Consider the following 26,200-nt stretch of genomic DNA (forward strand, 5'->3'; position numbering starts at 1 on the left):
GGTCCGTGCCCTAATGCATATCAAACCGGGGGTCCCTGAAAGGAAAGAGGCTGAGAATCATTTGCCTAAATAATGAATAGCTGTCAAAATAAATGTCCCAAGGTCATTTAATAAAATGTCTCACAATATAAATATCCTCTGGTCATCTCATTACATAAAACCAGTGGTTCTCAAAGTGGGGTCCTTGGAGGGGGGTTCTGGAAAATATTTTCAGTTGGTGGGGGGGGGGGGGGGGGGGGTCAAATCAATTTGGGGGTCCTTGACATGTAAACGTTTGAGAACCACAGATAAAATAATGTCCTCTGGTCATGGTCATCATCTCATAATCATAATGCAACTAGAAGAATCACACCCAGTGTGAAGAGAGTGGTGCCTTTGATGAGTTAATTAGTGTAACTGGTTGCATCTTTGTGTTGCAATCAGCTGCAGCTGTCGAGGCCTTGCTCATACGGACGGACGCACGGACAGACAGACAGACACAAAGTCTTGGAGTGGCTAGAAGAACCACTCAAAAAGCACAGTTCTCCGCAAGGTCTGGTAGGTTACTGTCTCATCCATGCCTTTTGGCCTGGCGGAGACAAATATCCTAGGCTGTGAGTGTGGACTGTGGTGGTCATTGAACAGTCTCTCCGGCAGAGTTGGCTCTGCCTCTGCCCCCTATATATATTTCCCCTTATTAAAGCTCCGTGTAGGCTTACAATACACTCCGTCGTAGCACGGTGTCGCTCGGCCCTTCCAACACCCCCTTTCTCCCCTTTGGACTCCTCCCCCATAGAGTGAAGCTCCTCCCCCGTCTATGTATCGGCTCTGTGACGGGTCACGTTATCGGTCTGTGTGACAGACAGAGAGAGACAGAAGCGGAGGCACGGAGCCTCCTTTAACCTTTGATTATTCTACTTTAAAGAAGAGTCCCGGCTGAGGCTGCCGCGAACAAACAGCGAAGGAAACATTACTTTGATCACAATAATAATAATACTGTACGGATCGGACAGTGTCTGAACGAAGCGGATCTTCATGTGAATGCTTCTGTTCTCTCCGTTGATCGGATCCACACACTACGTTATTACGGTATTATTATTATTTATTATTATTAGGTGCAAAAAGGACGGACGGGCTGCGGACGACATGCAGAATAAATAGTGGGGTAATGTTGCTTTTTATTCTATTTTATATTTAATAGAAGACATCTTAAGATAGCTGATTTAGACTGTAAATTGTGATAGTGTCGTTGCGTTTTAAATAAATGTGTACAGCATTGGTTCTCAAAGTGGGGTCCGGGGACCCCCAGGGGTCCTTGAGGGAGTTCCAGGGGGTCCCCAGCTAAATGATAGATTAGGCACCAAATGGACCCTTATGGGTCTGTAACTCTGAGAGTGTACAAATGGAACCAAATTGGATCCTAACGGGTCCATTTGGTTCCATTTGTACACTCTCGGAGTTAAATTGACATAGATTTTACAATATGAATTGCGGTCCAAGTGATAGAAATGCCATTAAATGGGGGTCTGTAGCATAATGCATGTCAAACTGGGGGTCCTTGAAATTTAAATGGTTGAGAATCACTGCTAGAGCCGTAAAAAATCTTCTCTTATGGGGGTCCCTGGCATATCTTTTTCAAATGGGGGTCCGCCGGGTAATAAGTGTCAATTTGGGGACCTTGACATGAAAACGTTTGAGAACCCTGGTGTACAGGACAGGTCAGGAGAGATGCAAGATGATTTGTTTAGTATCTAAAGGCTGTTTGATTTACTGGGTGAGCCTCACTTTGTCATGCAGCGATATCTAGGAGCAAGTTGTTTGTCACTTGCTTTTAAACTGTACATTTATATAATTTTATGACTTGAGTGTTAGCTTTGCATTATTTATATTTTTGATATAGGAATGGTCGGTTTAAGACTATTCTATTTTGGCCTAGTGTGGAGGCAAATTGATATGGATTGAAATGTTCAAACAGCTAAATGACATTGTCACCTGTCTGTCACCTGGCCAGCAGAGATGTGCTTTCATGCAGAGGCGAGATAGGCTTTATGCACAGCAGCCATATTATCACTTCCTTCACAGGTGTGTTACCAATGATACTAATGAAGGCTCTGTTCCATTTAGTGTAGCACAGTGGTTTCCACGACCCCCATAACTCTGAGAGTGTACAAATGGAACCAAATGGCCCCTTACGGGTCCATTTGGTTCCATTTGTAGCCTACACTCTCAGAGTTACACATCTGTAAGGGGCCATTTGGAAGCCCATGAGGGTCCCTGGACCCCAACTGTAGACCCACTGGTGTAACAGAGTGTTTCCAGTGAGCCAACATGCACAATATCAGCACCCTTGACCAGAATGGAACAGAGCCTTAATTAGTATCATTGGTAACACCTGTTAATGTCTTCATAATATGGCTGCTGTGAATAGAGCCTATTGGGAACTTTTTCCACATTTGTATGACTTTTTGATCATGACCTTTCAGATATTTATTATTTAATACGTTATGAGACATTTGTCCTGAAAGTATGTTTTGTGCATGATATCCCACTTAAACTGGGACTAAACCACTTGAACCCTAGCATCTCTATTCTGTGGGGAACATTAGCCAAAAAAAATCGCGGATCTGCATGCTCACAGCACGTTGCTGCAAGGCGTTGTGAGCTTGTAGATCGGCTATTTTTGGTGTATGTTTGGTGTAGAGGGAAAAAAAAGAGCAGACCAGGTACAGAGCCCACAGTCAAGTTTACTAAGTATTGAGGGTTTAAATGGATAGTTCACCCAAATAATTACTTTTTTTCTATCTATTAGTCACCCCATGGAGACTTGAATTCATGGACATTTTTTGAGTTTTTGTCTAATTCCTAAGACAATAATTTGATGACCAGCGGTAGGCAGCGGTTCCGGTAGGAGACATTAGGAGACAATTTGTGTCTCCTACCGGAACCCACTGCTCGTCATCAAATTAGGCTTAGGAATGCAACAAATAAAAAAAATATCAAATACATTCTCCATGGGGTGACTAAACGACAGGAATAAAAGTCATTTTGGGGGTGAACTATCCCTTTTTAAATGGTTAATTGGAAATTCTGTCTCCTCTGACACAGGACGTCAGTGCTGTGGACCGGACCCGGACATCATGGAGGAGAGTTGGAAGAGCTGCTTTGAAGAGGAGCTCCTTTGTCCCATCTGCCTGAACGTCTTCGACGAGCCCATCCAGCTGCCGTGCAAACACAACTTCTGCCAGAGCTGCATCTCGGAGGCCTGGGCAAAGGAGGCCCGGGACGTCCGCTGCCCCGAGTGCAACCATGAGTACGACCAGAAGCCCTCCCTCCTGGAGAAGAACATCAAGCTGGCCAACATCGTGGAGCGCTACAACGCGCTGAACACGGAGAAGCCCCCCGCCGTGCTGCACTGCGTGCTGTGTCGCCGCGGCCCGCCGCTGCCCGTGCAGAAGGTGTGCCTGCGCTGCAAGGAGCCCTGCTGCCAGTCCCACATCCAGACGCACCTCCAGCAGCCCAGCCCGGCCCCGGGACACCTGCTGGTGGACGTGGAGGAGCTGCGGGCCTGGACGTGCCCCCGCCACGAGGAGTACCGGCTGCTGCACTGCCACGACGAGCAGGCCGCCGTCTGCCAGTTCTGCTGCATCTCCCGCTGCGCCAGCCAGAGGCACGCCGTCTGCGACGTGGACACGCAGCGCACGGAAATGCAGGTGAATGATGGGTGAATGATGGGTGTGCTCTCTCTGGTGGTGATGCAACAGGCATGCCAAGGATGGGACGATAATCGTTATATAATAGTCTCTATGCACAGCAGCCATATTGGAAAGAAATTGGGCCTCTTCTTACTTCCTTCACAGGTGTTACCAATGATACTAATGAAGGCTCTGTTCCATTCTGGTCAGGGTGCTGACATTGTGCATGTTGGCTCACTAGAAACACTCCATTTTGGTTCCCAAATGGCCCCTTATGGTGGGTGTGTAACTCTGAGAGTGTACAAATGGAACCAAATGGACCCTTACGGGTCCATTTGGTTCCATTTGTACACTCTCAGAGTTATGGGGGTCCTTGAAAATAAGACAACCACTATGCCACACTAAATGGAACAGAGCCTTAATTAGTATCATTGGTAACACCTGTGAAGGAAGTAAGGAAGGGGCCCAATTCATTCCCAATATGGCTGCTGTGCATAGAGCCTATTTATCGTGATAAAGAAACGCTCTCAATAATCGTATCGCAGAGATTTAAATTTATCGTGAAATTGTCTTCCGTCATACACTGGGATCAATTCACCTTTTATTTGCCGAGCTGCATATCTGGTACCACTTAAACCCTCTAGAATTGGTAAAAACGCACCTGTAAAGAAAGTTCTTTATACAGTCTTCTTTTATACAGTCAATAGTTTGAGTGAGTTCTGTCCAAAACGCCTCCAGGTGACCAACGGTCTTATTTTATGAGGTGTGCTGCTGTCCTGTCGGTTTACTTTGGCCAGGATGTCCTCAGGATACATGGAGGAATTATTGTCTGGTGGGGGAAATAGCACATCTACAAACTCACAACTCCACTTGTTGTGAGTTTGTAGTTTGGCTATTTTCGTTTGTTTTGTATAGCAGGAGTGCTGATTTAGAAGCTCACAATGCGTTGCAACGCGATGAGCTTGTAGATCTGCTATTTTTGGCAAATGTTCCAGCCCAGACTATGGATGCAGGGCTTCGAGTGGTTAACAAAAGTGGCATTTTAAGAGTTTAAGGTATATTTTGATTATCGCGATAAAATTGTAAATCGCAATTATTTTGGTTGCAATAATCGTGACATGAAATTTTCATATCCCCATCCCTAATAGACACTCTCTCACTCACTCACTCACTCACTCACTCACTCACTCACTCACTCAGTCGGTGCTCTCTGCGAGGGCAGGTGGCTGTCACAGTATTTGACAAATAGGCCTCTTTACTTCCAGTATTAGCGAGACTCATTCTCATTAGTCCCCTTATCTTTCATGGAGTCGAATGACACACACACACACACACACACACACACACACACACACACACACACACACACACACACACACACACACACACACACACACACACACACACACACACACGCAGAGCTCCTACACAACATTGCCAACCCCAGTGTTGTGACGCAATCTGTAGCCAACAGGAAATGAACGGTATGATTACATGGCTGTGGGGGCGGCTACTCGTCAGAATGGACTCTAGTTTGTTCATGTTCACTTCTGTGATCACTCCTCCTGACAGCTGTTTCAGGATGTTTTAATAAGTAAATGTAGCAAAGGTTACACACACATAGAGAGAGAGAGACGAGTGCTCTTGGCCTGTTTCATAATTAAACTTTGCTGTGATATAAGGTAGAGTGGATTAAAGTTCTCGGTCGCCGTGACTGATGATTTCAGTCATTTGGATTCTAATAGTTGTCAGTATGTCAGTATGTCTTCTATGGCAGTGGTTCAAGGACCCCTAAATTATTTGTATTTGGCCGTGGACCCCCATCTGAATAGATTATGTGCCAAGGAACCCATACAAGATTTGTGGTGTTAAAAAAATCTAAAATCTCTACAAATTTCAAATAATGTCAAGATTCTTTTTAAATAGCTGATGCATATAGGGCCCTGGGGGTCCCTGGACCCCACTTTGAGAACCTCTGCATTAGACCACGGACAACCATAACTCTGAGAGTGTACAAATGTGCACCGTGTGCAGTGCTACAAGCTTGTAGATCTGCTATTTTTGAAAAATTGTGAAAATGTGTGCAAATCTTTGAATATATATATTATTTTAAAGCGAACATTTTTAACTCAAATCTTTGCTTCTGGGCTCCCTGGAACTACATATTTTGAGATGGGGTCAGTGGCCAAATACATATCATTTTGGAGGAATGAAAAAGAGAACCACTGATATATACAGTAAAGCAACATAACCTTTTCAGAAAACTGTTAGGATTTAGAAGACATTTTGTAGAATCAGAACCTCAGGCCTTAATAACGGGTTAAGTAAACATGGATGAACTCGCTCAACTGTAGAATTTTCGCCGCCTACAGAGTGAGCAGCCCGTTGCGTTGCGTGTTCCATCCGCTCATCAGTAAACAGGTTCACGATGTCGCGCTGCAGCATTCATGTGAGTCGGCGTGATGACATCCAAAGAGCGGGGTAGACCTTGGAGAAAAAGAGAGAGATAGAGGGAGAGTTTTAGTGCTTTTGAGTGAGTTCTGTCCAAAAACGCCTCCAGGTGACCAACGGTCTTTTTTTTATGAGGTGTGCTTTCTGTCCTGTCGGTTTACTTTGGCCAGGATGTCCTCAGGATACATGGAGGAATTATTGTCTGTTGTCTAATGGTGGTGAAAATAGCACATCTACAAACTCGACTTGTTGTGAGCTTGTAGTTTGGCTATTCTCATTTGTTTTGCATAGCAGGAGTTCTCAACCTTTTTTATGAGCACTGAAGCCCTTCTGTCTGTTCTTTTCCTCATTTTGAGTTATGAGAGCAAACTATGACTGGGGTTGTGCCTGATTTATTGTCGGTTGCGTGCCGGAAATAGCATTATCTACAAGCTCACAATGCGCCTCAGCGTGACACGTTGTGTGAGCTTGTAGATCGGCTCTTTTCAGGTGCATGATTAGACATGTTGCTCAATTGGAATAAATGTTTTAATTGCAGTTTAAAAAGGTATTTGTATTTACAACTTTGTCTCACTTTAGATTCTCACACTGTTATTACAATTATAAGTCATTACAACCACATTTTTGTACAGAATATGTAAAAAGAAATCCTGTTTTTCTCATCATTTTGTGAACCCCCTGCAGTAATGTCAAGTACCCCTAGGGGTTCAAGAACCCCTGGTTGAGAACCCCTGTTTTAAAGTAGATTTTTTTTAATATAGTATAAAATATAGTATAGTTTAATGGGCTCTGAATGTGAACTGGAGAGCTCCTCGCGTGCTGTGTATTTCAGTTCCCTCTTCTTTCACAACTCGGAGACGGTATGTCTCAAGGTGTGCAATCGGCCGTCAGCCTGCTCAGACGGGGCAGTGGTGACAGTCACATAGTTATCTGTTTGTGCCATTGTTTGCCGTCCTCCTGATATCGATGATAATGATAGATATTGGCACTGGGATGTCAGAATGTCATGGAAGCATGCAACATTTTTTTGCTCCAGCGTGCTGATCATCACGCAGTTCAAAATCCTACAAGACTTAGTTTTATTGTGACACTTCATTTGGTTGGAAGTTATTGTTGTTGGCATGAAAGATGTGTGTTCAGCCCTTTTCCCGCGGCAGCTGTCTGTGTGTGCACACACACACACACACACACACACACACACACACACACACACACACACACACACACACACACACACACACACACACACACACACACGCACACATCCTTCTGTCTCCTTTCGCAACTGTGTCTGTTTGCAGGGTGACTCAAGTCATCCAGCAGTCATACTTCTTAGGAAGGCCCTCCTCCTCTTTTCCGTGAGGATCGGCCCAGAGACGTTCCTTTTCTTTTACTGGAGCCCTCAGATGGGAGTGGTCCTGTCCCCCCCCCCCCCGCCCCCCGCCCGCTACAACACCCACCACACCACACTACACCATACCACACCGCATCCCATCCCCTGTCTCCGATCCTCTCTGGCCAGCTGTGGGCTTCCAATAGCTTCCAGCCGCTTTTCCCCATGTACACTCAAAGACACACACACACACGCACGTCGCACACGCACGCACGTCACACACACGCACACACGCACGTACACACACACAAATATTGTACTTTTACTCCACTACAATTATTTGAAAACTTTAGTTACTAGTTACTTAGATTTTGATTATTATTACAAAACATACGTTAACCACTTCAGCCCTATATACATTTTGGGAATTTGAAAATAGCCGATCTACAAGCTACGAGCTTGTAGATCTGCTATTTCTAAATGATTTTTATACATTTTATACATTAGAAAACTTGTGAAATGGGACATTCTGCACAATGAGTACTTTCTACTTTTGTGTTTTTACATTGCAGTATTGATACTATTACTTAAGTAACAAATGTGAGTACTTTTTCCACACACACACACACACACACACACACACACACACACACACACACACACACACACACACACACTCTCAGAGCAGAAGTCTTCTAGGGATGAACATGGGATCAGCCCATCAGAATTTGGACCGTTCGTTGGTTTCACGTCATTTGAGTTTCTTCTCATCGCTCCAGTGAGGAGGGTCTCTCCCTGAGGGGTAGCTGTGGTCTATTTTCGGTTAAAGGAATCGAATTCCCCTGGCAGTACTGTAGCAGCTCAATGTTCTAAACAAAGACGGAACGACCGGCTTACTTATGTTCAAATCGACAGTCAAATGTTGTCTCTTTGCCTCTCAAAGGACACTTTCACAGTAGAGGGCGGACTTATACTTTAGCTGCGCGCAGGTGTTGTGCACCTGAAAACAGCCGATCTACAAGTTCACAACGCGTGTCACGCCCGCGGCGCGCTGTGAGCTTGTAGACGTGCTATTTTCGGCACGCAACCGACTATAAATCAGGCACAACCCAACCCAGTCAAGGTTTGCTCTCATAATTCAAAATGAGGAAAGGAACATACATTTAAAAGTCGTTTCATCCTTGGGAGACACGGGCGTGGAGGGGGGGGGGGGTTTGGGGCTTCCCACACAAACCTCACCTTGGCTTCATTCTCAAGCAAACGGCCAAAGCAGGAAACCATCGCTCATGTGGTATAGCTCTGTTATCTGCCCAATCCCTGGTATCTGGGGCTGGAGAGTGAGTCAGTTCCTCTAGAATGCTGAGGGCAGTCCGATGACATCAGATGTGGGGAATAGTTGTCGGTTCATTGTGAAAGAGGCCCTCTGTTCATTGAGCTCCAAGGCTCTTCATTTAAACATGAGCTTCCTGGCTAAACCCGCGGGTGTCTGGTCCTAAATAGGACAGTGAGGGAAAGTGATCATTGGGGTGGATTTAATCTTGATAAAGGTAGGCTTTCACCACGGCCCAGTGTGATTCAGCGACCCGCCCATGCTTCCAACATTTTCCCTCCTGTTATTGAAAAGGCACAGAAGACAATTTAGAATGTTAGGCATTTAGAAGACCAGAGCGAATTACAAGAGCGAGATGGGAATAAGCAGAGTAAGCATGAACTCTCTAGTCAATAAACAACAAGGTAAATAGTCACATCATTAGAGTGCAGAGTGAACAGTGTAATTATTAACCTAGCATCCGTCTAAACCAGTGGTTTTCAACCTTTTTCATGCCCCCATCTGAAAATGTTTTGTGCCAGGGACCCCCAAATTGACATGTAGGTGGCCGCGGACCCCCACCTGAAAATATGTTGTGCCAGGGACCCCCAGAAGCAAAGATTTGAGTAAAAAATATATATAAATATTCAAAGATATGCACACATTTTCAAGATTTTTCAAAAATAGCAGATCTACAAGCTCATAGCGCGGCACTTAGTGCTGTGCTATGAGCTTGTATATCTGCTATTTTTGAATAGCCAAAGCTAAGTGGTTAAAATGATTGTGACGCTATGTTAACTAATTTCGCTGGGGACCCCCTGGTACCCCCCGCAAGGACCACTGGTGGTCCCCGGACCACTGGTTGAGAACCACTGGTCTAAACAATATGGTATGTAAATAAAATAATGTGGTCAAGAAAAACAAATCTAATTAACAAAAGCATGAGAACAAGTGACCAAGATATATCTGCAAAGTCTCATCTATTGGAAAAAAGAGAAAGAGAAAAAGAACCCAGAAGACAAAGACAGTCAAAGCTAGTTGTGTCAGTTTGTGTCACGCGGTAAGCCAGTTCAACATACTATGATTTATGGGAAACAGTACTTCATAAACATGAACATATGTTGTGGGGACGAGTGGAATGAAGATATGATATGAACGTAGGATGTTGAATACCTCCGCATACATACGCCCTCTTCCAAGGGTAACTGAGGCAGTATGAACATGAATATTTCATAAAAGCACAAACTAGAAGTGGTCCTTAAACATAAGAGTTTAACCACTTAAGCACTTTATACTTGGTCGCATGACAAATAGCAAAAAATGTGCAGATCTAGAAGCTCACAACGTGCCGTGAAGCTACACGTTGTGAGCATGTAAGATCGGCTATTTTCGCTACTTTTTGAAATCGTTGGACAATCAAATCTATATGTTTTTCCTGGGATTGTAGTTGATGTCCCCTTGGTTTACTTTGGGCGCAAATGTACTGTAACAGTGTAGCTCTGCCTGTAGCCCAGGACCAGAAGCCTATATCTAAGAGGCGATTCCCGTTTGGGTGAGCGGTAGATGTTTGATCAGGGTTCTAATCCAGGTGGATACGCTATGACACAGAGGGAGTGTGTTAGTTTGGGTGTGATGTTGTTCTCTTCACTCTTTAGTTTTTTTTGTCACTGTATATACAGCAGTGGATGAGGAGAGAGAGATGGGGAGTGACATGCTCCACAAATTTACAAATACAAAATATAAAGTGCTTACAGAATCAGAATCATCTTTATTGTCATACATCACAGGTTTACAGGTGTAAAATAATGGGTGGAATTCATTTATGTGCAAGCTCCATCGTTTCCAGAAGGAGAATGAAAAGAAAAAGGGGGGGGGGGCAAGGGAAGGAAAAAAAGAGGGAATCAAAGAAAGACAACAAGGTATCTATCTACATATTTAAATAAGGTGTATGAGCATAGCAGATGGTATATACTGTTCATCATAACATAGACGTTCAGGTGCAAGAAGAGTAGCTTACCCTAAAGCCACTGATGTTACCAGAACCGTTTGCGTTCCGTAGTATTCCACACTTTGTTTAATCCATTCAACCCGGTAAAAAACTGTTAAGATTTAGAAAACATTTGTAGAATATATATTCAAAGATGTGCACAAAATGTTCACGATTTGCCGTGCTATGAGCTTGTATAACTGCTATTTTTGAATAGTCAAAGAAATCTAAAAATGGTCCAAGGCTAGAGGGGATGACATGCAACACACTGAACTGAACAACAGACAGTTTGTCCACGATTACACGCTCACCTATGTGTGTGTGTGTGTGTAAACGGGTGGCACTGTGGGAACAAATAGGTGTGGATTGTTTACTGTGAAACACAAACAGACAGACGGGGGTTTTGTAATGTGAGGTTTCACTTCAAAACAGAAGGTGTACAAGCTAAAGGTATACGCCCCCATCCCCCATGCATGCATGCAGCAGCACCAAGGTTTCAGCACCAGAAACATCACACATTAATACCATCGCTGTCAGGCAGAGAAACCTCTTGTCTCAGTAGTTTAACTTTCTATGTTATTTTCCCCTAAATTAACGCGCTACAGTACTTCGTCATATTACGCTGTCACACAAAAGTAGCAAAAAATAGCCGATCTACAGTACAAGCTCAAAACGCATCTTGATCTTTAAATTCTGCTGTAAAAAGTAGGCTAACGGTTTGTGGACATACAAGGTTTTGTCCCCCGACAGCAAACGATATGCATTCTTGATTGCTGTGCGTAGGGGGGCCGTCTTAATGATTTCTGTCAACACTGCTGTTTGTTTGTGCGTATCCACTGGAGCGTGAACCTCACTATTATTATTCCACAGATACAACATTTTATTACGAGCGCTGAACAAATTAGCTCTAGTAATGGTTTTTCTGTTTAGTGGGTCCTCAGCTGAGCCTGGTTCATTTTAGACAGTGGTGTAAAGTAACTAAGTACATTTACTCAACTACTGTACTTAAGTACCATTTTGAGTTAGTTTTACTTTATTGGATTTTTGTATTTCCAGTTTTCAGTACTTTTACTTCTACTCCACCACATCTCAGAGGCAAATGTTGTACTTTTACTCCACTACAATTATTTGAAAACTTTAGTTACTAGTTACTTTGTAGATTTTGATTATTATTACAAAACATACATTAACCACTTCAGCACATATTTACATTCCGGCCATTTGAAAATAGCCGATCTACAAGCTCACAATGCGTTGCATTTGAGTACTTTTTCCACCACTGATTTTATAAACCCCCAACTAACCACGGGTACCGTCTACCACTGATGACACTCATCGTTTATCTCAAACAAAATACAAAACTGAACATTTTCTGGCAGTTGAACAGACAATGAACACATATTCAAAAGGATGAAAGTACTTGTTGTCACTGTTGTGTATTTGTATGTGGGACTACGGATGGAAATGCAATGTTCATGGAAATGAACAAATAAAGTAAAGTACTCATAGTAAAAGTAGCTATAGAAATACGCTGTTATAAGTAAAAGTCCTGTATTCAAAAATGTACAATTTGGCAATTTGCCATCACAGTATAGCCTACTTATAGCACCAAACGTACAATTTACTCATTATACAGAATGACCCATTTCACAATCCTATTATTGCAATTTAAATTAGCAATTAGTAATGTGTTCATGGCTTTGATGTGGCAGTGGCAGCTGGTAGAGGTGGGGCTGATTTTAATTACTTTCTGTGCTGCTGGGTGGCTTAACCTATAATAATCATCATTTATCAGTTAATGTATGTTTTGTATCAAAAATCTAAATCTACAAAGCTGTCAAATAATTGTATAGTGGAGTAAAACGTACAACAGTTGAAATGTATGAAGAAATGCTATAGTGCTCTAGCATCCTTATTCTGGGCATGTCATGCGAACATTTGGTGAAAATGGCCCATCTGCTATTTTCGGCAAAGAGGTTTTGGTAGAGGTTAAAGAAAAATGAGAAGGCCAATAACAGACCCCTGGGGCATCCCACCGGTCAAGGAAGTATATAGGGTTTAACCCATTCAATCCGGGAAGGCATTTTTGTCACTTAAGATTTCTTTGGCTATTCAAAAATAGCAGGACCTACAAAATGTATTTGGCCGCGGACCGCCATCTCAAAATATGTTGTTCCAGGGACCCCCAGAAGCACAGATTGGAGTTAAAAGTGTTTGCTTTAAAACATATATATATTCAAAGATTTGCAGAAATAGCGATATGAGCTTGTATATCTGCTAACAAAAAATAAGTTTAACTCTTATGTACCACAAGATGTACCAATAAAACACAACCCTGAACCTTGAGTAAATGTAGTTTGTCTGAGACATTGGGGATATACAGAACTGAAACATCTCATCAGCCCTTTCTAGTTAACTCTGATTCATTGGAGATATATCCAGAAGGTCTCCGGTTCTCATCAGCAAGGCGTCCGTTTGGTTCAGTTCCAAACTTCCCTCTGAACACCACTGACTGCAGCTGAGTATGGAATCAACCAGCAAACATGATCTTATAACTCCCTAGTGCTGACATCAGAACATGTGGAGGTGTGGTGCAGCTTGGTGAAGGTGTGGTGGTCTGGAGGTCAGCCTGATGTATGCTGGAGGTTCGGGGGGACAGGGGGGGATGGCGGGGGGGGGCAGTTGTTGTCTGTAGGAAGAGGAGGAGGAGGAGGAGGAGGAGGAGGAGGAGGAGGAGGAGGAGGTACCACCCCATGAGTGCTGGAAGCAGCTGAAGAGGGTCTGTTGCTGTGATACCACCATGTAGCCTCCAACCAGACCCACTCACCAGTGACCACAGGAATGTCCCTTTGCTCCCTATCTCTCTCTCTCTCTCCCTTTCCCTTTCTAACTTTCTCTCCGTTGCCGCTACTCTCTCTCTCTTTTCTCTCTCAGTTCTTTTTTTTACCCCCCCCCCTCACTTTAATTCTGCCTCTTTCATGGTCTTTGCAAGCAGTGGTGCTGCTGCAATTTTTCGCTGTCTCTCTCCGTCTCTCACACACACACACACACACACACACACACACACACACACACACACACACACACACACACACACACACACACACACACACACACACACACACACACACACACACACACACACACACACACACACACACACACACACACACAGAGAGAGAGAGCAGACCCCGGTGTTATGCACACAGACACGACGATCTGTCACTGACACAGGGGCCAGAGCAAACAATGGGAGCAACGCATGTGGCGAAATGAGAAGGCAGAGAAAAGGGAGTGTGACCCCCCCACCCCCCCACCCCGCCTGTTTTCTCTCACATACGGAGTGAAATCCTCTCTCTCTCACACACACACACACACACACACACACACACACACACACACACACACACACACACACACACACACACACACACACACACACACACACACACACACACACACACACACACGCGCGCACACACATTGCAATCTCTTTTCTCTCTCACACTTCACACAGTTAAATCCTCTTGTGTAGGATAGTGCACAAAATGTAACCAAATGGACCCCAAATACACTCCCAGAGTTACATTATTAATAACAGGATTGGTACCGTGCATATACACATTTAGCTTTCACATAATACATACATACACACATTATAAATACATACACACAAGTCTCTTTAGTTGCCATGACTGCAGCGTTTCCTCTCATTTGGCCAGCAGACAGCAGTGAGTGCCTTTCCTCCCTGCAGAAAGCAGTTCATTAAAATCCCTACCTGGGCTCCCCTGTTCCTAGTTAGCTGACAGCTCCTGACGGGAGATTGATTTCCATCTTCTAAATGGTAAACGGAGACGGCTAATGTTTGTCGGAGCCTTTTTTTTTTTTTTTTACTGAGGCACTGGGCTGCCTCCCTCCCTCCCTCCCTCCCTCCCTCCCTCCTCTAAACTTGCAGAAAGTTGGCCGGTCCCAAGATGGTGTTTTCAGAATACCTGGTAAAACTTGGCAACAGCAGTCAGTCACGAGGGGAATTGTGTGTGTGGTTCTCTTGTTTGCCTTTCTCTGGGTTTCTCCCCTGGTTGGTGGATGAATGGATGGATGGAGCTCTGTTTTTTGTTTTGTTTTTGGCAGATGTTGTTCTTTCGTTTTGACTCTGGTCAGGATACTTGGAGAGACGGTCGCCTCTGTGACTCACCAAATACAGGAGAGGTCACACTGAGTGTGGGCCATTGTTCTGCATCTGTGTGTGTGTGTGGGGGGATTACTACACTTGTGAGGGCCAAATATCCCCGCAAGTATAGTAGAATGTGAGAAATAGACGTTGTGGTGACAACTTTCCTTGTCCTCACAAAAAAAAAAATCATATTTGTGGTCATAGTTATGGTTTAAATTTAATTTGGCTAATAATCCAGGCAAACTATCTCATTTTGGACCTCACAATCTAAGTCATTGTAACAGAACAACATACTGTAAGTCCTAAGAAATCCTAGTTGCGGAAGTATGTTTAATTGGCATCAATCCAAGATGTCCACCAATTATTATTGTCAGAAAGCCATGTAAAATTATGGTGAGTCAATGTCAATTAAACATATTTCCGCAACTAGGATTTCTTAGGACTTTTAGTATGTTGTTCTGGACACCTCATAGACATGATGTATGGTGAAAAGAATATGCTTTTACTTTGTTGTGAAACGCTTGTTTGCCTGGACTATAAGGCTTACGAAGGCTTCATGTTGTGTATATATACAGTGTACACTTCTATGGATTTTCTCACGTGTGTCGTCATGTCTCTCTACAGCGTTTGTTGATGAGGCAGCAGGAGAGACTGGACGGTCGTGTTCAGAACATCGATGAGCAGCTCGGCAAGCTGGAGTCAGACAAGATACTGGTGAAGGTACGAACACACACACACACACACACACACACACACACACACACACACACACACACACACACACACGACAGGTCAGTAATGGACGACCTCTTTGTTCTTTGTGCAACAACCCATGTCATTTGTCTCTAAACATCTTTGCACCTGGCTGGTTTATAGGGTTTATAGGGTGTATATTAGGGCCATAATATACTCAATAAATAGAATGTTTGGAGCAGCCAGTGTAGACAAGCCATTTGTATCTTGTTCCCGGCGTTGTGTGTAATGACCTCCACATAGAACTTTGTCTTTCATCCTTCTCGTTCTTCGACCTTCACCTCTCAGCACCTGGTCCAAATCAGTCACAAGTCAGTGTTGAGGGTTTCATTCATTAGTTTGGAATCATTCCGTGCGTTGCCTGTATGGTGATCACATGGAGGCATTGTGTGACCATACAGTTCTATACATCTCTATGCCTTTTGACTCAAATACCTTTTGTGTTAAAGACTTTGCTGAACTAGTTCAAGCCTGCACATATATCCCATGTGATATCTCACAGCTAGAAGGTCCTGGGTTCAGTGCTGTAATCCTGGTCTCTATACTGCCTCCCCCTGGTCAGCCGGGGCGCCTGATGGAGGGGAAAGGAACGTACTGGTTGGAAAAATCGTGGGATCAGTCCTGACGATTTTTAGGACACGGCCAACAAAATTCTTGGCCGGAAATTTCCTTTCATTGTGGACATTCATTTGCTAACGCTAACTAATTAGCTCGGCTAAAAAAACATGTCATCCGTTTTATAAATATGCAGTTCAGTCTGTTATTGTGTGGTTACTGATATGTTTTCGCAATACAATGTTTGCCAGCGCCAAGCATTGTAGCTCTATTGTTTGTTTCCAGGGAGCTAGAGCTCTGCCTGGCAGCCCAGTGACCTTGGAGAGACAAAGACATGGAGGAGTATCTTATTGAGTATAATGACAACCAGTGGCTCTCAACAGTGAAACTCCTTTAGCGAGTATACTGCCTACTTACAGCGTATTCGTTTGTGCTAGTAGGGTATATATAGGGTGTATTAGAAGAAGGTATTGGGTGTATTAGGGTGAATTAGAATGCATTAGGGTGTATTGCATTGTAATATTACCAGTTAGTTAGTTACTTTATTGACACAATTGTATAAAACATTGGGTCCAAACAATAACTTTAAAATGGCACAATACATTAAGATATACAGTGCACAACACAAAATCCCTTTTCTCATACACCAGGAGCTTTCTGTTGCTCCAAAATTGATGTAGCAAACGCAAAGTTCCTCTATTAGTGCTAAAGAGTGAGCTCAGATCATGTCCATATTTCGCTAGAATGTCTTGTGTGAGGGGACACACCAGTATCTGCTGTTCGTTTTGTATACCAGTCTCACATTCACAAATACGCTGCTCAGGTGGTGTGCGACTCCACCTCCCCATTTCCACACGCAGCCTATGAGAGGACAACCTAAACCGTGTAAACTTTACACTATAAAGGTTATCCTCAAATAGTCCTCAATGTAAGGTGTACTGCTGGTGCTGGTATAGAGTGGATGAACTGATGCATCTGGGTTGATGGCTTGGTATGTCTTACAGTATATCTTGTTCCCTCTTTCGATTACAGTTTATGAATCATGTCCCTTCGGTCACTCTCGATATGATCTCATTTCTCCATTATCTCAGATAAATGAGAATACATGACTTCTTAAGCAATTGCATCCCAGTACGGTCCATGTGCACGAGCGTCAGAGTCAAGCAGGAGTCAGTAATCCCAAAGTACAGAACAGACATTGCAGGTCTTAAGTTCTCATATGAGTGTCAGGCTTGGTTGTGGAGCCTGATGGCTATACGGGCACAAAGGACTTTGTTAGGGGCCGAAATGACCCCAATAAACGTATCCAGGAGAGTCATTTAATGGGAGATGAGGAAGCAGTGACATTAAAAAAAAAAACAGGTTGGTAGGGGACATTTTTATATAGCTCTCCTTAGTTCTCTTTTCCATAGCTCAATAAAAAATCGAAGCTTGGTCGTGCTGAAACAACACAGTGATAGGGAAGCCTTTATCAACTGTGCTATGCAGGTGCTGGACAAAAGAATACTGTACGTATAAACAGAAAACTAAGAGTCTAGCTGAACATGGATCATGCTCCTATGTAATTTATATTTATAAAATTACCACAAAAAGTGGTACATACGATATGAGCCTGATTTCTTTCACATAAATGAATAGAATAATAGGAAATATGGAGGGTCAGGTGATGATGGATGGGATGCTTGATAAGAGCGAGCTCTGTGAAAAATATTCACAGAGCTGCAGTCCAGATGTCGGCAAAGGACTTTAAGTTTAGTAGAGATTAGTGCGTTCACGTGAGAGAGAATACACCTTTAATTCTCATTGCCACAAGTCACATATCTTTGTTTCATATTTTTTCAGTTTTCCCGTTTTTATCCCAATTTAGTTGTTTTAGCAATTCCCCAGTTCTTCCCCTCACATGAAGTCCCCGTCTGTCAGTGCTGACCCCTACAGTTGGTCATGTGGGATGGTTTCTAGGGGGTCCCCAGCAAAAGTAGTTAACAGTATCACAATCATTTTTGCTATGCTACTAAAAAATAGTAGATCTACAAGCTTCAGCGCGTCACTTCGTGCTGTGCTGCGAGCTTGAACATATGCTATTTTTGAAAATATATATATATATATATTTTTTTTTTAATAATTCAGTTTTGAGGGGGTCAAATACATATCGATTTGGCTGTCCTTGACACGAAAACGTTTGAGAACCACTGGTGTGTGTAGACAACCGGAGCTGCTGACTGACACACATGAAGTCGGCATCCTCTTCTCGCCACCTGACAGTGAGGACTGAGGAGTGTCCCTGGGAGGGCGTTATGAATGTGGAGGAACATTCTATTCTTCCCAGTTCCACTCCCCACTGAACAGGCCAACCTGCTGACACTGCACTCGCTACTGCAGTGTCAGAGATCACCCTCCCAAACCAGCTTCCCTCCCACAAACACGGCCAGGTGTGTCGTAACTCATTGGTTCTCAAAGTGGGGTCCGGGGACCCCCAGGGGCCCTTGAGGGGGTTCCAGGGGGTCCCCAGCAAAATGGGAGAATATAGCATCACAATAATTTTAACCTTTTATACTTTGGCTATTCAAAAATAGCAGATATACAAGCTCATGAGCTCGCTATGAGCTTGTAGATCTGCTATTTTTGAGAAGTCTTGAATATTACTGCAATCTTTGAATATATTTATTTTAAAGCGAACATTTTAACACACATCTTTGCTTCAAGGAGTCCCTGGCACTTTTTTGTTTGCCTATAATTTTTATCCCGCGATTTTTGTAACCCATTTTTTTTCACCCGGTGCCAATTTCCTAAGTGATCCTGGGCACTACACCAGCCCTACACCAGCGCTACACCAGTCCCCCCAATATGTTGTGCCAAGGAGTCCCTGGCACAACATATTTTCAGATGGGGGTCCGTGGCCAAATATATATCAATTTGGGGGTCCCTGGCATGAAACATTTTGAGAAGCACTGTCGTAACTAATAGATGTGATGTGATATAGATGCCATCAGTGCCCATGGCACAGTGGAGACGTTGACTTGATTGCAAAGTAAAAAAGAGACCATTGGAGCCTCAATAGTCAATACCATGTTGCTGAGTCATTTGATGAGTCAATTAGCTGTGTCTGCATCTTACATGGATGAAGCACTCCAGACTGGTGCCACTGGTTCCAGTATCGCTTGATGAAGGCTTTTGGCCGGGTGGAATGGGGGTTCTTATGTCAGCTCTCTCAAAATTCAGTTTGAGGGCCTGGCTTTTGTAAATGGGTGAAAGTACTCTGTTTCAACCCAAGAGCAGCTGTTCTCACAAAGGAGCCGATATCAAATGTTTTCTGCTGCGCTCTCTCCATTACTCAGTTTACGTTATCTATCTATGAATGCACGGAATCTCTGTCTGTGTGTGGCAGTCTATTCTGTCTTATCACATCCTGACAACAGTGTATCACTGAGGAGAAACATAAATCAAACAACTTTACTGTCTGATTTCTTCTTCTCCTCTTCTTTTTTTTTCTCTTCCTGAAAACAACAAAAAAACATAAATCATGCACAAAAACATTCCACAAATTCCACCCTCTACAACTGTAGTGTAAACCTGTGATGTGACAATGAAGCTGATTCTGAGGATCTGAGGGAGTTATGTGCTGCGTGGGAAGTCGGTCAGAATGGCGGTTGACCTGAACCGAAAATCCCAAAATCTCTGTGTTCTGTCCGTCCGTCCGTCCGTCCGTCCGTCCGTCCGTCTGTCCGTCCGTGCGTCCGTCCGTCCATCCGTCCCTTCTATGTCCATAATGTAGATCCCTGATGTAATCAACAGGACATCCTAGTACAATGCTGCTATGCTCTAAAACAACTTATCTCAGAACATTTTGTATGTAGAGCAGGATGTATTCTTTTTGTACGTAGACTAAGGGACCATACTTAGTCTACACTACAGAGACCCAACATGCCCAGTATATCACCAAACACATGCTCAGAACAGGGATGCAGTGGTTTCAAGTGGTTAAAATGTTAAAAGGTACTAGAATAGAGAACTGGTTGGTTTAAAATCTACCTGTATCACCAAGACTATGCTTACTGGAGAACCAAACATAATTGCCCAATAGATCAAAATATCACGTTGCAGTGATACATGCAGTGGCTGTGACGGGCACCCCCCCCCCCCCAAACTCTGGGCTTTATTTGATTTCTGTTAAGTGAGTTTATTATTCATGTATTATTCATGTTCATATTATTCATTGTTTGTATTATTCAAACTGGCCCACAATATTATTGTGGGGGCGATATTGAGGTTTTGCTAAATAGATACAAAAAAAAATTCTGTTAGGCCTACCCTGTGTGCATGTGACTGTGCATGTGTTAGCTGTGTGTGCTGCTTCTTAACTCAGTGGTTCTCAGCCTGTGGGTCGGGACCCCCAGGGGGGTCCCCACATGACAGTACAGTGACAATTTAACAATCAACAAACTATACTATAAAAACTGGTCAAATATTGGCCAAATTGTCCTATAAGAAAGAGGCAAACATTGTGGAAAATAGCTGATCTACAAGCTCACAACACATTGCAAGGCGTTGTGAGCTTGTAGATCGGCTATTTTTACAATGTTTGTGGAACCGAGTCAAACTAAATGTAACGCCTCAACTCCTACAATTCCAAATGCTTGTAAGGGTATGAGGTCCCCAGTTAAAAATATGATTATTTTGAGGGGTCCCCAGTTCAAATATGATAATTTTGGGGGTTCCCCAGTTCAAATATGATCATTTTGGGGGTTCCCCAGTTCAAATATGATCATTTTGGGGGTTCCCCAATTCAAATATGATTATTTTGAGGGGTCCCCAGTTCAAATATGATCATTTTGGGGGTTCCCCAGTTCAAATATGATCATTTTGGGGGTTCCCCAATTCAAATATGGTTATTTTGAGGGGTCCCCAGTTCAAATATGATCATTTTGGGGGGTTGCGACCTGAAAAGGTTGAGAACCAATGTCTTAAGGTCCTTACACACCGGGGCGATTTTTTCGTGCGAATAATGCGTTTTTTTTTAAAACCTTATAAAGTCAATGGCTCCGTACATGGAGCGAAAAAGCGAAAAAGCGAAGTTTTAATTATTCGGAACGAGTCCGAATTTTGCGTATATTCGCTATATTCGCCGGTGTGTAACAACCTTTAACCTTGGTGTGGTTGTGTGCATACAGGACGCAGTGGGCCAGCTGAAGGAGCGAGTGAGATCTCAGTACCAGCGGATGCATGCCCTGCTGGAGGAGGACCTGAATGAGACCATGAAGCTGCTGGACAGCGTGCACGGCGCGTACCGCCACAAGAACTCCCAGCAGTCTCTGACGCTCAAAGAGAGACAGCAGGAGGCGGACAAGCTGCTCGGCTCGGCTCAGGTGTTCTGCCACCGAGCGGAGGACATCAACTTCATGAAGGTATACTCAAACTTTTTCATGTCAAGGACCCCCACATTTATATATATTTGGTCGCGGACCCCCCCCATCTGAAAATATGTTGTGCCAGGGACCCCCAGAAGCAAAGATTTGTGTAAAAAAAAAAGGAGTATTCAAAAACTTTCACATGAGCTTGTAGATCTGCTATTTTTGAATAGCCAAAGTATAAAAGGTTAAAGTGGTTAAAATGATTGTGACGCTATATTAACTAATTTTACCGGGGACCCCCTGGAACCTCCCCAAGGACCCCTGGGGGTCCACTTTGAGAACCAATGCTCTATATGTGTGTGTGTCTGTCTGTCTGTCTGTCTGTCTGTCAATTTATGCTTTGAGCCAGGGTTAATGTCATGGACCCCCAAATTAAAATGCATTTGCCTGCGGGACCCCCATCTGAAAATATGTTGTGCCAGTCAGGGACCCCCATATAAGATGTTCTATTATTAATATATCTCAAACATAGTCCACATTTTTCAAGATTCTTTTTGAAATAGCAGATCTACAAGCTAGCTCACAATGCGTTGCAACACGTTGTGAGATTGGCTATTTTGTACAATTTCTCTTTGTTCCCGGGGCAAGATATTTTTATACAGGGAAGAAAGGGAGGAGGCCTAGTTTAGACTCCTGGGGGCACACCAGTCAACTAAAGTATATAGGATTTATGTGGTTGTTAAGCCCTATATACTATAAAGTGGTTAACAGACGCATGATCAAGGGACCATGCATGAGGGGAAAGAAACATGCAAGCTTCACATGAGTGCTTTTAATGGGTGCTACTGTACTGTATGTAAATGCACCGTTTTTGTCTGTAGACATTATAGAACAGAAGACATGAGAAGCTCTCCTCTAGCCCATTAAAACTGGGAGAGTCAGTGTCGTTTTTAGATTTTTGCGTTGGCTATTCAAAAATAGCAGATATACAAGCTACTGCTCACAGCGCGTCTAGCTTATTATAATTTTCGCCAAAGATTTTATTTGAAAATAGCAGATCTACAAGCTCACAACACGTTGCATCGCGACATGTTGTGAGCTTTGTAGATCTGTTATTTTCAAAGAGCTGATGTATATGTTTAAAGTGCTCATGTCCCATAGTCACTTCTTTTGAGCTTGTACAACTGCTATTTTTGAAATAAATTGCAAATCTTGAAATTGTGAGAACTACTGATTTAGAAGGCATTTGTAGAGTGCAGGTCTTCATGGGCTAATTTGTGATTATTGCCTCTTTCAGAACACGAAGCCCTACCAGCTGTTAATGGACAGGTAAGCATTTATGTAAAACCTAATCTATACTCTGTGTAGTATGATGACGCTGACGAGATCTGTTGTTGTTTGCGGCATGTGGCGGCCTAATGCGTCTTACGATAGGAAACTGACTCTGTTTGTGTGTGTTTGTGTGCGTGCGTGTGTGTGTGTGTGTGCGTGTGTGTGTGTGTGTGTGTGTGTGTGTGTGTGTGTGTGTTTTCTCAGGTCAAAGGCGTACTTAGGCAGTTCGCTGCCTCCCCACAAAGTGGGCCAGCTGAACTCCCATCTCCTGCTGTCCGAACTCACAAAGAGAGAACAGAGCCTGCGCAAAGTGCTGGAGGGTGAGATGAATATAAGAGGAAACGAGGATACCAGGAAAATGTGTCTGTCGGCGCTTTCGCTCCTATTTTGAGAATTTAACATGCACTGAAATAATGGCCTACTATAGCAAGTTACTCAGGAAGTGTAATACGTTACTCTTTACTTATTACTCCTTTTGAAAAGTAATAATATTACTTTACTTGTGACTTGCGATCAAACGTTATGTTATTTACATTACTCGTAATATTACCATTTTACTTTCTCTACCCCCTCCCTCCCTTTATAAATAAGTGATGTACAATATGACCTATTTCTCCAGGTCCTTTTTAGAACTGATACTGTTTTGGCAGTTGTAATACCTACACACCAGGGGTCTTCAACGTTTTTTAGGCCAAGGACCCCCTAGCTGAGAAAGAGATGAAGCAGGGACCCCCTCTATATTGTATAAAATTGTGTTTCCGATTTTTTCCCCTCTACACCTATACCTCTTTGCCAAAAATAGCCGATCTACAAGCTCACAACGCCTCGCAGCGCGAGGCGTTGTGAGCTTGTAGATCGGCTATTTTTGGCTAAAGTTCTCCTCAGAAAAGGGATGCTAGGGTTCAAGTGGTTAAGGTAAAACGAAAAATCATATCACTCAAAGATTTGGCGGACCCCCTGTAGTAACTCTGAGGACCCCCTGTTGAAGACCCCTGCCTTACACTACTGGGGAAAGTAATACTAAGTAGAAAGTTACTGCCCAACACTGACTATACTGTAGGTAGCAAATGGGGGAAATAAAATCAACCTATCTATCCTCTCTGCTCTCTCATCAGAACCAATCAGGGATTCGTCGGTTCTCCAGGTCGTGCCGTCGCAGAGCGGCTGCGTCGGCTCCGGCGTGGGGAACGGCGCGTCGGAACCCGAGAAGAGGAAACACGCCGTGGCATTCGCGCCGGAGAGTAACCCGGGAACCTCGGCGTCCCAGAACCTCTTCAACGCCTCCTCCGGCGGCAAACGACCCTTCTTAGGAGGAGACCAGCGCGGTTCTTCCTTGTACCCCTCCTCCGAGGGTCTCTCCCAGCAGGCCCCCCCTCACCCCCCCCACCATGGCCCCAGCCCCGGGGGCCACGTCTTGGACAGCTCGGCCCAGCAGCGCCTGGCGGGCCTGGGGGCCAGCCATCACCACTCAGGGTCCCTGTTCCCTCCTCCTCCTCCCGCGCACCCCTACCCCCCCACCAACGCCGGCGGCGGCCCCCCGCAGCAGTCCATGCTCCCGCAGTACGGCGGCAGGAAGATCCTGGTGTGCTCGTTGGATAACTGCTACTGCTCCAGGGCGCCGCCCCCCCCTCCTCGCGGCCGCCCCGCTCCGTACCCGGTGTCGGAGTCCTTCCCCTGGGGGGTGGGCTCTCAGGAGTACCACGCCCCCCCTCACCACGCCCCGCTGTCCTCGGGCCAGACGCTGCCGGGTCTGTCCATGAGGGAGTGGATGGAGCCCTCGCAGACGCCCAGACACCCAGACTTCTACCGTCTCTACGGGCAGACCTCAACCAAGCATTTTGTAACCAGTTAACCACACATTTTCATGAATAGCAAAAAAAAACAACATTGCTGATCTACAAGCTCGGCCTGTTTTCGCTATCCATCGTCCGACGAAGTATCTTAAGTGTTTTAGCTCGTCCGACAAGCATCAAGGATTCATAGTTCGCCAAAAATAGCCGATCTTCAAGGCTCACACCGCGTCACATAAAGCATTAGGGCTAGGGCCCTGTCCCTCTCTCGTGTTCTTTTCCCTTTTCAGTGTACTGAAAGATTTATCCTCTTTCAACGCTTTTCTTTTTCCAGCTCTCCCCCTTGAGATGACATTATTTTCAACGTTTACTTGTCCCTATTTTTGGGGGAAACACACCCTATTTACTTTGGTTCCATGCATCATTTCCATGTTATGACAATGAGGGGTAAATTAGTGTGTGGTTGTTCTAACTATAAAATGCTATTATTATTGTTCCAACCATGTTGCCACTGGGTGGTCAGATCAGGACTCCAAAAGAACAAAAAAAAATGCATTATACATCAGGATTTATTTTTCTTACCGTCCGTTTTGATTTGACTGGAAAATGTGAATAATTATGCAGTCTTAAATGTGTTCATGCAGATGCAACTTAAAGGGAAAAACAAAAAACATATCGTCCATCCAAGAGCCTCGGTACGGATTCCAGAGACTTTTAGTGCCTAAAAGATTATGAACTTACTCGTCTTGTTCTTCTTGGAAGATCTCAGCTCTGGGTTTCCTGTTTGTGGCTGAAAATCGTGTGCAGGGAACCTCTCCAGAGAGCTCCAGAGTTCACGTGGCTTAGAACAGTGCTTCTTCTCAGACTTTCTTTTAATTTCAAGGACCCCCATAACTCTGAGAGGAACCAAATGGACCCTTTGGTTCCATTTGAATACTCTCAGAGTTACAGAACTGTAAGGGTCCATTTGGAACTCTCCTCAAGGAACACTGAGAGTCCATGGACCCCAATATGAGCACCACTGGCTCATAGAAAGACACACGCTGCACAGCCAATGCTGGTCAGGTTTTCATTCATTTTGATTTTGTAATCCTATGGACTATGACTAGACCAAAATCATTGAAAAATAATATTAAATAAAGGTATTATATTACATTCCATCTGATTTCAAGCCTTGGGTCTTAAAATTCTTACATTGTGCTATTATTATGTTGAATTAAAACTAAGATTTCATAAGTCCGTTTCGGTGGAGTCCGTTTCGTAACAAGATAAATCAAAACATTGACACACATACCCATTGAAACCGGGATCATCTGTGTCATTTTAGTTTGCTATATACATACGTATAAATAGCAACACACGTTTTTTAGAAAACTCTTAGGATTTAGAAGGCATTTCGTTGCTGAACTTGCTGTCGGAAGAAACCTCTCTGTGTGTGGGTGTGTGTGTGTGTGTGTGTGTGTGTGTGTGTGTGTGTGTGTGTGTGTGTGTGTGTGT

At 43.9% G+C, this 26,200-nt stretch overlaps 2 protein-coding genes across 4 annotated transcripts in view; both read left to right on the top strand.

The window, feature by feature from the left end:
- The window catches only part of slc29a3 (solute carrier family 29 member 3), a 150,283-nt gene extending 129,069 nt beyond the window's left edge, over positions 1 to 21,214 (top strand). Inside the window, exon 7 of the mRNA XM_084076898.1 lies at positions 21,200 to 21,214. The gene's annotated coding sequence lies outside the window, so the exon portion shown is untranslated. The remainder of the gene's footprint in view (positions 1 to 21,199) is intronic.
- On the top strand, positions 852 to 25,840 carry trim8a (tripartite motif containing 8a). 3 transcript variants are annotated; one of them, XR_014602135.1, is made up of 8 exons: positions 852 to 1,144; positions 3,085 to 3,689; positions 15,550 to 15,645; positions 21,402 to 21,635; positions 22,879 to 22,910; positions 23,118 to 23,233; positions 24,029 to 24,849; positions 24,881 to 25,840. XR_014602135.1 is itself a non-coding variant. In XM_084076891.1 (7 exons), the coding sequence occupies exons 2-7, from the start codon at positions 3,117 to 3,119 to the stop codon at positions 24,763 to 24,765; spliced, it is 1,788 nt and encodes a 595-aa protein (XP_083933017.1). In that variant the 5' UTR covers positions 852 to 1,144; positions 3,085 to 3,116; the 3' UTR covers positions 24,766 to 25,840. The 3 variants fall into 3 exon arrangements, 2 of the variants coding, with proteins under 2 accessions (XP_083933017.1, XP_083933018.1); XM_084076891.1 differs by having other exon boundaries at positions 24,029 to 25,840; XM_084076892.1 differs by having other exon boundaries at positions 852 to 1,068; positions 24,029 to 25,840.
- The last annotated feature ends 360 nt before the right edge of the window (positions 25,841 to 26,200 follow it).

The sequence above is a fragment of the Gymnoscopelus microlampas genome (assembly GCF_963454915.1).
Source record: "Gymnoscopelus microlampas genome assembly, chromosome: 13".
NCBI classification, from domain to species: Eukaryota; Metazoa; Chordata; class Actinopteri; order Myctophiformes; family Myctophidae; genus Gymnoscopelus; species Gymnoscopelus microlampas.

What these genes read in the sequence shown, in the direction of transcription:
- trim8a (XM_084076891.1), top strand. Translation starts at nt 3,117, where the DNA reads ATGGAGGAGAGTTGGAAGAGCTGCTTTGAAGAGGAGCTCCTTTGTCCC. An exon ending in CAGACAAGATACTGGTGAAG is followed by an intron (nt 15,646 to 21,401) that starts GTACGAACACAC and finishes GTGTGCATACAG; the next exon opens with GACGCAGTGGGCCAGCTGAA. An exon ending in TACCAGCTGTTAATGGACAG is followed by an intron (nt 22,911 to 23,117) that starts GTAAGCATTTAT and finishes GTGTTTTCTCAG; the next exon opens with GTCAAAGGCGTACTTAGGCA.